The following is an 11384-nucleotide window of genomic DNA, read 5'->3' as shown; positions in this document are numbered from 1 at the left end:
CGCCCTGCCAGCGCCAGAGGTGGCTCGGCATTTGGCAGGGGATAGGGGAGGGGATAGTGCATGGCTTCTTCCCACCGAGAGAGAGTGGGAGGTACGGAATCAAGATGCCACGCCGCGAGGCCTCTTCCTCCCCATCAGGGCAACAACGACGAGCGAAGCACTAGCAAAACCTAAATAAGAGGGAAAGGCAACCACAACAAGAGCCGGAAAAAAAAAACGGTATAAGAATCTTATAGCTACGAGCTCATCGCGCACAAGGGATTTGATGAAGCGGGCGAAGGAGAAGAGGTGGAAGAACGAAGAAAGAGCGCAGGGGCATAGAGAGAGACACCAGGGCGGCAACTGCTGCGAGCAACAAAACGAAATGGCGAAGCGCTTCGAAGATGTGGGGCGCTCAGCTTGCACCACTCCCTTTCACCTTTCCATAATCCCCTGTTGTACACAGTCTATCGACTCTCTCCTCTTTCTTTTGTCACTTCCGTTGCCTAAAAGCGAGGCAGCAGACAATCAGGTACAGCTAAGCCGACTAACGTCATGAGTGTGGGTGTACTCGCCCTGAACACCGAAAGCACAGCGGGCTGTGGTGGGCTTCTCCTGCTTGATTGCTGCAAGGGGAAGGGTGGGTTGACGGAGGTGCTGCTGGATCCTCTAGCGGTTGGGAGCGAGAGGAAGTGGGTGGTGGCGTCCATTACTTGTGTCCTTCACGCAGCGCCTTTAGGCGCTCCAGTAGTGCCCTGTGCTCCTTTTCCTCCATCTCTGCGTGCTTGGCATCCAACTCAATCGCCTCCGCCGCCGCCGCCATGGTGCGGCGCACCTGCGCATCATCCGAAGCGTCAAAGCCGCCTTCCGGCTGCTCTCCAGCCTCCTTGCCCGCGCTTCCGCGGGACGGAGCGAGATATTGTAGCTGCGCTCCAGGCCCACCCAGGAAGTCGTACGGCAGCTTTGCATTCTTGGTGAAGCCAACGGAGGAGATATCGGAGCTGTCGTAAATTATTTGTGGCCCGGACGAGGTGTTTACCACCGTCCCCCCAGGAGCACGCCGCGCCGGGTTGTTGGCTCTCAGCGCCGAAGCGGGCTTGTAGCTGGGCGCCGCGTTGCTGGCGGGCGAGCTAGAGGTTTCGGGCCTACTCGTGCCGCCAGCTGTAGCCTTCGGGGCGGCACTAGCGCCATAGATGACTCGCTCAGCGTGGGCCACGCGCTCGCGGTGCTCTTTGTCGCGCTGCTGGCGCTTCATCTCCTCCAATGCGTCGATGACGGACTCGTGTTGTGCCTGTGCCAAGTTCAGTTGATCGCGCAGCGCCAATATCATCTCTCTCTGCGACTCGCACTTCTCTTTGAGCGGAAGCAGTTGCTGGCGCTCCTCTAGCAGGCGCGCGCAGTCGCTGTTGCGTATCTTCAGCTGCCGCTCCAGCGCTTGCACGCGTTGGATGAGGAAGTCCTTCGACTGACACTCCAGGTTGTCCATTTCAGGAGACGGCGAGGCGGGTGCCGAAGCGGTTGTGGCAGCAGAAGCTGCAGTGCTCAGCTTCGGCGGCAGCGGCGAGACAGACCCAAACGCCGCCGATTGCTGCGGCGGATCATTTGCGGAAAGTGGTTTGCCATCGCCCGCTGACGCCCCTCTGCGATCTCGGTGCACGATAGGACTTGACGCCTTCACAGAGGCAGACGAGTTGGTTCCAGGAGCGCTCATTTTTACTATTCTTCTATGCGACAGGAAAACAAGGAGGGAAGCGTGCGCTGCCCAGCCCCTGGAAACTGCTCCACAAGACACGCTGTGCAGCAGCCGATTAAGAGCCACGTGCGGGGTAGTGTGGCGCCGCCAAAGAGTACGCCTTTCACCTACAGAAGCGAACAGCCACAAGAAAAGAATTTCGTGTTGAAAGGGGTGGTGGTGGCCGAGATGGGCAGCCCCCGCAAAGTTGATTCCAGTTAGAGTAAGAGAGAGGGGGGGGGGTGGAGGAGGTGGTTGGTGGCCACGAATGCGTATGCGCGAACACACACACACACACACAGCTAGAGGGCGCCACAGACTCGGGGTGACGTGGCGGGGAAGAGAGGGAGGGATATGCGTAAAGGGGAAGGCGGAGTAGGGGATGAGATGCGATGGGAAAGGGCGTGTCTAGCTCGTTCTCTTGTTTCATGTTGGGCGTGATGCGCTTCATTCGCTTCGATGGATCACAACGGCGCACAGAGCACGCCGCATGCAAGTGCCGCAACGGCGACGTTGCTGAGCCGCCCATGTGTGCGTTGCGAGGATACCTCTCCCGCGTGCTCTGGCCTCACCGCGTTAGATGGAGGGCGTGGAAAGAACTATTTAGCGACTTGACGGGAAAGAGAGACATCACGAAGTGAAAGACAGGAGAGTTGCATGGGCATCGGCGACATCCTGCGTGATGTGCACGCGTGTATGTGTGTGCCGCGTCGCCCCGTGCGTGCTTCACTGCGCTTACCGTGACCATTTTTCATTTCTGCAAGGTGTCGCTCTCTGTATGCAGCGGGAGAGGGCGTCGTGCACACTAAATAGTGGGAGAACGGAGGGCTAGATCGGACGCAGAGAGGCGCCGCTGAGGCGAGAACGAGCGTGGCACACACACACACACACACACATCCATCGCAACCGCAAACGCTTGCCAGCAGGCCTGCACTACGTTGTTTTTCCTCTTTCGGAACCGAACGAGGAAAGCGGAAGCGATGCGCGAGCCAATGCCTGGTCGCTTTCGGAGGGAGTGACTCCGTGGCGAGACGCGGAGGATGTGGGCACGCCGCAGAGGTGCGCCGGCGGTGTCTCCAAAGGCGCGACAGAGAGGCTCGCCGACGGCGCCACAGTCTTTTGAATCCGCTCATCGCCCTCTCCACCCCCCTCCTCCGCCTCCTCCTCCTCTGCGTCAGTCCAATCGTGCTCTGCCTCTTCGCGGTACCGATTTCTCGCGGAAAGCCGTCGAAGCGGCGCAGTCGCGTCGCCAGACTGCCACGATTCGACACCGCCGGTGCCACTGGGTGGGCCGCGGTTCAGCAAAGGCGGTGGGCAAGGACTGCCTCTCAGCCGCGCGTCCAGCAAAACCTCAGGCCGTGTCGCCTGGAAGTGGTTCTTCAGCAAGCGTAACTGCTCCTTCTGCGACTCGATCGTTTTGCTCTGCTGCACGAGCAGGAGCTGCTCTACATCCATCTGCCGCTTCTGTGTGGCAAACTGCCGCCGGTGGCTCTGCACGAGCTCCTCCTGGTTTCGAATCTGCCGCGTCTGCATGGCGATCTGTGCCCGCTGCGCCTCAATGATCTGCTGCATTGTCTTGACCTTCTCATCGTACGTGTGCATGCGATCCTTGTTGCTCATCAAGAGTGCCATCTGAACATCGTTCTGCTCCTTGTGTCGGCGTAGCAGACTGCTGTAAAGCTCCGTCTGGGTGCGGAGGCCCAGCAGGCGGCTGTACAAGCTCTGCAGCTCCTCGGCTTCGGGAAAAAGCTCCCGAAACGTTTGCAGCTGACGCGACTTGCTGTAGCGTTCGTGAAAGATGCTCAGTGTCCATTGGCGCTGGACAATGCGCTTCAGTTCGAGTCCGACAAATCGATCGGGGGCTGCCTCCGCGTCGTCTTCGTCAGCCTCGTCCGCGCCGCCTTGCACCCCGTCCCCCCTGTCCTCCGCCTCATTGCCACCTCTTCCCTGGCATTCTTCAGCGCCGTTGCGTTGCCGGTGGAGCCGCGCCTCCTGCCACGTTTGCCGCGTACTGGCCGACGCCGCTGCCTGTGCATCTTTTTCATTTCGTGTCTTCTTCGCATGTGGCAGCTGCGTTACTTCTGTCACTGGGGCGGTGGCTGGGTCAGCGCTACTGCGTTGGACAGCGACGGCGTCTGGTGGGGTGCCAGTGTCGTCGATGCTGCCCGTCTCATCTGCCTCCGACGTGGCTGGACGCTTCACCCCCTGCGTCTGCAGCGTCGCCTCAAGCGGCCCCGCGGCTTCACTTGAGGAGCGCTGCTGCTGCTGCTGTTTTTTTGAGTCCGAGACGCAGAACACAAAGCCTAGCGGTTGGTGACAGTCTGGGCATTGCACCCGGCTCATGCATTTGTAGTCCTGGAACCATGGCGCGCGTGATGACAGTGTCGAGCGGCTCACGTCGATGAATGCTTCACGGAGGCGAAAGTTGCCAGGTGAGGTCCAACTCGTCTCGGCAGCGGCGGCAGTGGCCGCCTTCATGACGTCTGCCTGGATGTTGGCGAAGCTCGCGTCGCGGATTACCGCTGGCGCAGTCGCCAAGGCCGATCTCACTACTTCTCCGTCCTCGCGATGGGCGGCAGATTCTGCTCCATCTTCAGCGCCCTGGTCCTCCGGGCTGACTACGGTGGTGGCCACTGCACTGCGGTCCTTCGTGCACTCCTGCACCCCGCCCGCGAGCACGCTGTCCTTGACGCACACAAGGTCGATACGGCTCTCTGCCGTGTCCCCGTAGCGACGCACAATGGGAGCGCTGCTCGCTGCTGTGGTGGCTGCAGCCACCGGGGCGGCGTCTGCACCCCTGCTCACGTCAGAAGGCGTGGACCGCGCGCCCTCAACTGACGAGGCCGTGCCGCTTGTGACCGCTTCTATCGAGGTTTCCGCGCTTGTTGCGGGCAGCGCCGCGACGCCGCGCTCGTGCAGTCGGGCATTCATGCTCTGACGCTGCTGGATCCAGTGTTTGCGAGATTGCACGATGGACTCGAGGGCCACCACCAGCGCGGCAGGCGGCATTGGAAACTTCATGAGAGACTCGGATACTACTGCCGAAGTGTGTACGACCTCAACCGCGCTATAGCATGGCACTTGCACATCCTCGAGGTCGAGTAGCCCGTCCAGGTTGTAGTGAAAGGCGTACTCACTCGGCCCCTGACGCACCTTGCGGAGAAGCAGCGTGCTGCTGTCGCAGATAGGGTACTCGCAGCGCGAGCAGGCGAAGCACATAATGTATGCTCCCTCAGTAGAGGCGCTCGTCCCCTTTTCGGCGATTGCACCAGGATTCGAAGACATGCCTCTACAAAACGTACGATGATGTGCTTTACACCCGAAGCACTATGCAGGCTAACCTGCTGTCGCTGCTAGTTGGAGAAGGAACACACCAGACACACAAACACGAACACAAAAGCGGCAGAAAATGTCGCACACAAATGAACTCAAGAACAAACACCGAGAGAAGTAGAGCAATGGAGGACACGTACTACAACTCCCTCTCTCTTCCGTCTCCACTCAGCCTTCTCCTGTCGCCGCTTGGCCAATCGTCCTTGTCCTGCTTCAAGCCCCGTTCAGTGGACCGCTTCGTTGAAAAGCAGGTGTTGAGCAACACCCCCTTTCTTACAAGAACCGGAAACCGAAAAGAGGGAGGTTCAGCGAGGAGGAGCGGTGATACAAAAATAAAAAAGGAAAGGTGTGAGGGCCAAAAAGAGGGGGTAGGGACGAGACGGGGGCGGGAGAGGGTCAGCAGGGCAGTGACACGGATGCAGATACAGATAGAGAGAGGAGACAACAGAAGGAGAGGGGAAGCCACACCGGTCACCCCGTGGCACGTGTGAAAAGACGGCGTCAAGGAGTGGCGGTGCTTGTGTGTGTGTGTTTCGAAGAGGGAGGTGTAGGGAAAAGAGAACACGACTCCTACGCTGCAGCAATCCACTATAGAACAACAACAAAGAAATGATAGTAATAAACGGCCACAGCAACAACAACGCGCGCGCAGAGAGGGCGAGAAAAGGGTGGAAGCGTCAGGGAGAGAGGGGGGGGGGGAGGATGAGAGAACAGCGACGAGGGCGGAGTTCATATCAAGTAACCTTTGTGTGTGTGTGTGTGTGTAGGCGAAGGGAGGCGAATGGACAGTGATGGGAGTCGCAGAAACACAATGAAATGTGACAGGTGCATCACCACACGCGCAATCCAAGAGGTAGAGGAAGCGACAAGAGGAGTACAGTTGGTGTGCGGGGTGGAATGGGGGAGGCGTCCCGCCATCGGCCCGTGTGAAAAGCGTAGTAAAGGAAGAGGGAGGGAGTGGATGAAACATGCACAGAGGGGGGGGCGAGGCGCAGAGGCACACCACAGAAAAGGAAACAACAAATCCGCGTGGCGCGTTGGTGCAAAGCGTATTGCGACGAAATCTTCGCTGCCACGCGTAATTCTACAGCAGCGGCGAAAAAACGGTGCTGCTCCAGCGCGTTACATCGCGGCCAGAGGCCAACACACCCGCGATGGAAGCCGCTTACTCTTGCGTTTTTTTTTTTGCTTGTGCACGCCACTCTTCTCTGCTTGTTTTTCAGATGGGTTATAGGTGAGTGTTGGGGTGTACAGCGACCGCCGCGGCAGGTTATAACGTCACACAACTCCGTGCGGGTGAGCGGTTCCATTGCCTCACGCGGCGAGCTCGGCGTCGTCTGGGTCGTCGCAGGTGGTCGCCCGGCCGCGCTGCTCGTCATAGCGCATCTTGCACTCCCAGAACTTAACTTTGGCCGGCACGCGGTGCGGCACGATGCGCCACTTGCTGCACAGGTCACACTGAACCCAATGCACCACCTCCCACTTGTTGCCATTCTCAGCCTTCGCTTCCGCGTCCTCGTCGTGGGCACCTTGGCTGCGCTTCCGCCTTGCTGAGCCGCTTCCTGGTGGCCGCCCATGCGGTCGCCCACGCCGCGGTGATGCTGGTGATCTTGCGACGTTTCCCACTGTCTCCGCCTTGCCTGCAGTGGCCACACTACTCTTTGCTGTCTTTGCCTCTTTCACTGGCACGTTCTCGCAGCGCTGCCGGCGACGGCGAAGGGATGCCGTGCCGACACCTGTAACGACTCCCGTCGCCTCCGCGGTTGCCTGGGACCCAGGGACTACCGGCCTTGAGGGCTCTCCTGGCCTCTGGCGAGGCGTTCGTCCGCGCTTTCGAGGGGCACCAAGGGCGGGCTGCTGCGGCGCAGCTTCATATGCGAGACCTTCCTGGCGTTCCGAAGCCCGCGGTCCTGCTTCTTGGGGTGGCTTCCCTCTTGTCCAGGCTGGTGTCGGCTCCCCCACCGGTTGAGGCGTGGCAATGTCGCTGCCGCTGGCAGCTTGCATTTTCATAGGTTCCTTCTTCACCACTGCCGGCGCTGGCGCATTCTCTTGCACCGCTGGTGGTGCTCTCGTCCGCGTGCGGGTTGGCCGCGGTGGCAAGCGCTCCGCAGGCTCGGTGCTCGACGTGTCGCCTTCCTCTACCTTCACTTCCGCGCTCGTCCTCTCCGCTTCGCTCGTTGTGGCGATCACCGCCGCGGGTTTCCGTTTTTCGGTACCGCTGTCGCTGCCTGTCGTGGGCGTGTGCTGGTGATTACTGAGGAAGGAGGTCAGCATCACCGCCTCACGCTTCGCCTGGATCTGCGCGGGTGTGAGCTGCAGCTGCCGCACAAAGGCGCTGATGCTCCGCGCCTTGATGGAGCGGGCAAGCTCGCGCAATATGGGGAGTGAGCGGTAAAGAAAGAGCTCCTCCTCTGCCAGCTGGGCATCAGCGTCGTCGAGTTCCGATGTTGAGGCCTTGCAACGCGGCTTCACCGGGGCCGGGGTGGCGGTGGCTGCGGCGCCGGAGCCGCGGCGTCTCTGGTAGGCGGTGGGGTGGAAGTCCCCCTTCGTCACGGACTCCCGTACGCTGGACTGGATCGTCCGCAGTAGCGGCTCAGAAAGCAAAACGCGCGACACATCAGCCCTGCTCAGTCGCTTCGCCGGCTCCGGCGGATCCTTGAAACAGGTCTGTCGCCGGCCGAGCGCGGACAGCTGTGCCCTGAGAGGGTACGGCAGGAAAGGGGATGATAGGGCGGCGTAGATGAGTTCTGCCTCGCACAGCTTCATGTTGCACTGCAGAAGCCCTTCCACCTCCGACACAGTGCATGCCTGGTCAAGTCCAGGTGCTGCTTCACAATGCGGAGCGTTGCTGCCGCGGGCTGCGCGACAGGACGAGGACGTTGTCACCGCCATGGCGCACACAAAGGGGGCACCACCAGGGAAGGGCTGCGCGACGCGACGGAGCTTGCCACATGCGTCGCACACCGCCCAGCAGTACGCGGAGAGCACGTTCTCCTGGCTGTCTTCCTCCACGCTGGAATGACGGTGGTGCGGCGTTTCGGCCTCTTCGTCGTCCCCGGCAACGGGTGTCACAAGGCAGCCTTCAGCAGCGCTGCCGCTGTTTCGGAGCAGGTGCAGAGCGGCCGCCCTCACCCACGACCCCTGCATCCGAGAGAGCTCCGTGTCACTCTCCGCGGCGCAGCCGGGCAGCGAGAGAGCCGGCAGGCTATCCTGGATCTCCAAGTTGTGTTCAGAGCGGCCCGCCCGCTGGCCAACGCCGCGTCCCCAGCGTCGGCTCCGCCCCACATCGAGCTCCAGTGCGAGGGTCTCGTTCAGCGCTGCCTTTCGCTGCCGCAGCGCCTCTACGAAAGAGACAGCCGGGGAGGTTGGGAGGGAGGGGGAGGAGGAGGAGGCGCCAGAGGAGAGGGCCATGCTCTCTTCGCAAACGGGAGGCATCGGAAGAGCGCGATAGATGGTCTGCAGCCAGTCTCGCCGAAGGTCGGCAAGCGCGTCCGCGTCCCAGGCGCACTGCCACCCGGCGCAAATGAACGTATCAGGGTTCGGAATGTAGAGAGGCGTGTGCCGTCGACTCCTCTGGCGCGCGCTCTCAGAAGCTTCCATCGCCGAGTCCTCCGCACCCTCCTGTGACGGGCGCCGGCTGCATCGCAGGTGTTGCAGGATGGACTCGAAGAAGGCCTGCTGAGGGGTCGCTGTCGCCGCCCTACTGACGTCACCATGCGCTTCGCCGTTGTGGTTGGCGTCGCCTCTCGAGAGGTGGCTGTGCTTCTCCTGGAGTCGCCTTGACCGCCACTGCGGGACGGCGGCGTCATTCGCGAGCTCCTCACGTCGGCGCAAGGCGTCTTGATGCGTATGATGTAGCGGACCGCTGTAGCCTGTGCGGACGCTTATCGAATCCAATCCCAGCGCACTGCGCGACACGGCAGCAGTGGCTATTTCGTTCGGAATTTCACGCAAAACGGGCACCGCCACCCACTGATGGCAGCGCGTGCATTCGAGAAAAACGCTTTCCGTAACAGAGGGGTAGCGGCGGCGCAGGGCGTAGAGTGCGTCTGGGAGCCTTATGTACCGCGGCTCTGTCTGTATCTCATGTGACGCTGACGGCCTCGATGTGCCAGCAGTGCTGCCAGCAACGGCCGGCGTCGATGCATTCGACAGTGAGGCTGCAGGGGACCTATCTGGACCCGGTGACGCGCTCTTCATCGCAGCGACGTCCACATCACCCGCCCTGAGATGAAGGGAGAAATGGTGGGAGGAAAAGAAGCACAAGCGGGATGCAAAGATGCACTGGAGCGCCTCGCCCTTTCAAGCGTGCGCCAACAAGGCTCAGGAGACTTGGTCTCCACCTCTGGCTCGCCACCAACGTCCCTCTGGCTCAAGCGAGGATGAACAGCCGGCGACCGCGCTTCTGCGTCACAGAAGCTTCGAAAGTGCTCGTTCTCTGTATGTGTGTGTGTGTGGGGGTGGGGGTGTGGCCAGGGAAAGAACCCTCCCCCCCAAACCGAGAGAGACTCGCTCTGTCGGATACAGCGCTTCTGACGGGGTGTGTGCGGCACTGAGGTGCAGCGCTCCTCGCTTTGGTTTGTGCGAGGAGACAGTGCTGGGAGCAGTCCGAGAAGCAGAAGCAGCTTGCCGCGGCAGCCGGATAAGCAATGTGAGAAGAAACGAAAGGAGAAAAGCAGCTGAGGCCACCTGTGCTCCCTTTTGGCTTCCGTGCTCTGGGGACTGAGACAGTATCGCGGTGACTGCACGATGAGTTTGAGTGTGTGTGTGTGTGTGCGGGAGGGAAGGTGCGCAGAAGTCCGAGGAAACCGCACCGCCACGGCACCAGACAACAGCAACAAAAAAGTGGAGCGAAGGACAAAAGAAAAATCGTCGGCATGAAAAAGAGGGTGGCTGATTGGCTGCGCGCTTGCTCACCTTCCGCATCAAGGGGCCTGCGCCGGACACGCACCACAGCTGCCGCTCAGGAGCTCCTTTGAAGTGCGCGTTGGATTGCGACCCAGAGCTGCGTCGGCTTTCTTCGTTTGCTTGTTGCTTGCTACCTTTCAACACAGCGCAGTATACCGTGGGCATTTTATTTCTTCGCCTTCGGCTCCTTTCCTTCCCCCGGGCTGCACATTGCTCCCGACATGACGCACAGCAAAGAAGTTTGGCACTCAGATGGGCCACACTCGCATTGAGAAGAGGCGCACAGACACATGCGTGTGCGTGCGCGTACTGAGCTCACGGCGTTGATGTTCCAGCGGCGGGGGGGGGGGGCGAAGCAAGAGGCACTAAAGAGAAGAAATAGACAAGCGAAAAAACACCCGTAAGAGCTCACGAGGAGCACCACAAAGAAATCGAAGAGCGTGATATGCGCGCACAAGGGTGGAGGAGGGGAAGGATAGAGGAGAGGTGCGAAGCGAACAAAACGGCGAGTATCACGAGATAGGCGAGGATGAGATGGACAGCGTCGCGATACCGAAAAGAATGCAGCCGCTTTTTCCTGCGCCTTCGCGCACACTATGGGATTCGCCTCCTCTTCCGCATGTGCCCCTTCGTTCCTCGCCTCTTCTCTACTGTTGGCCCGTCCGTCTGCCTCGCCAATACACAAACCGAAAGAACAAAGCAGAGAGAGGGAGAGAACAGAGGCGCTTTCATGTGAGCAGCGACATCGGCACAGTTCACTGACGCATGTGCTCTGCAGACGCGCGTGCGAGGATGTGTATGCTTCTCGCGTTTCTGATCCGATGGGTCCCGCAGATCACATACCTGTTGACTTTGTCGATGGCCTGCTCCCCCTCCCAAACAGCGTAGAGGGGAGCACCCGCACACATGTATGCGTGGCCACAGATATAGGACACCCATGGCTAAGTGGTGAGGCCTACCCCTCGCGTCCCCTCCCTTCCACAGTGCCAGATATGCGTTTAGCCTACGAACACAGTAGAGGAAGACACACACACACACAAAGGAAAGGAAAGAGGCGAGGGCGATATCAACGAGCAGCCAGCCGGCATGGCGTGCGTCCGTGGCGCAATCAGGCCATGGCGTCGGCCGTGCGTCTCTCTACATACTTCGCACTCCCCCAGCTCAACTCGCGAAGGCCGCATAACACTAACAAGTCCTGCACCCCTTTGATGTGGGTTTCACGTACCTCTTTAGAGGGGTACTGCATGCACACTGCCGAGCTAGTGAGATTAAGAGCTATATGCAACTTAAACGAGGAAGGGAGAGGGGAACACTATGAGGGCGTGATGGACGACATCCAGACACATTTCAGTGCGACATCCAGCGATTAACAAACATCGGCACACACAGGAGCAGCCACATGATAACCGAAAGAAAAAAGGTGTGGGTGGGT

General features: G+C 60.2%; 3 protein-coding genes across 3 annotated transcripts; all 3 read right to left on the bottom strand.

Annotated features, from left to right (window-relative positions):
• Positions 1–688: 688 nt before the first annotated feature.
• Positions 689–1690, bottom strand: LDBPK_331180 (hypothetical protein, conserved; the record flags this gene model as incomplete). Its single annotated transcript, XM_003863894.1, has 1 exon — positions 689–1690. One exon carries the CDS (start codon positions 1688–1690, stop codon positions 689–691), a length of 1002 nt encoding a protein of 333 aa, XP_003863942.1.
• A 954-nt stretch (positions 1691–2644) lies between these two features.
• On the bottom strand, positions 2645–4930 carry LDBPK_331170 (hypothetical protein, conserved; the record flags this gene model as incomplete). The annotated part of the gene is made up of 1 exon (XM_003863893.1): positions 2645–4930. The coding sequence occupies one exon, from the start codon at positions 4928–4930 to the stop codon at positions 2645–2647; it is 2286 nt and encodes a 761-aa protein (XP_003863941.1).
• A 1428-nt stretch (positions 4931–6358) lies between these two features.
• On the bottom strand, positions 6359–9244 carry LDBPK_331160 (hypothetical protein, conserved; the record flags this gene model as incomplete). Its single annotated transcript, XM_003863892.1, has 1 exon — positions 6359–9244. The coding sequence occupies one exon, from the start codon at positions 9242–9244 to the stop codon at positions 6359–6361; it is 2886 nt and encodes a 961-aa protein (XP_003863940.1).
• Positions 9245–11384: the final 2140 nt, after the last annotated feature.

This window comes from Leishmania donovani, chromosome 33, assembly GCF_000227135.1.
Source record: "Leishmania donovani BPK282A1 complete genome, chromosome 33".
NCBI lineage: Eukaryota > Euglenozoa > Kinetoplastea > Trypanosomatida > Trypanosomatidae > Leishmania > Leishmania donovani.
The sequence above is the reverse complement of the archived record's forward strand: the minus strand, read 5'-3'. Positions and strand labels throughout refer to the sequence as shown.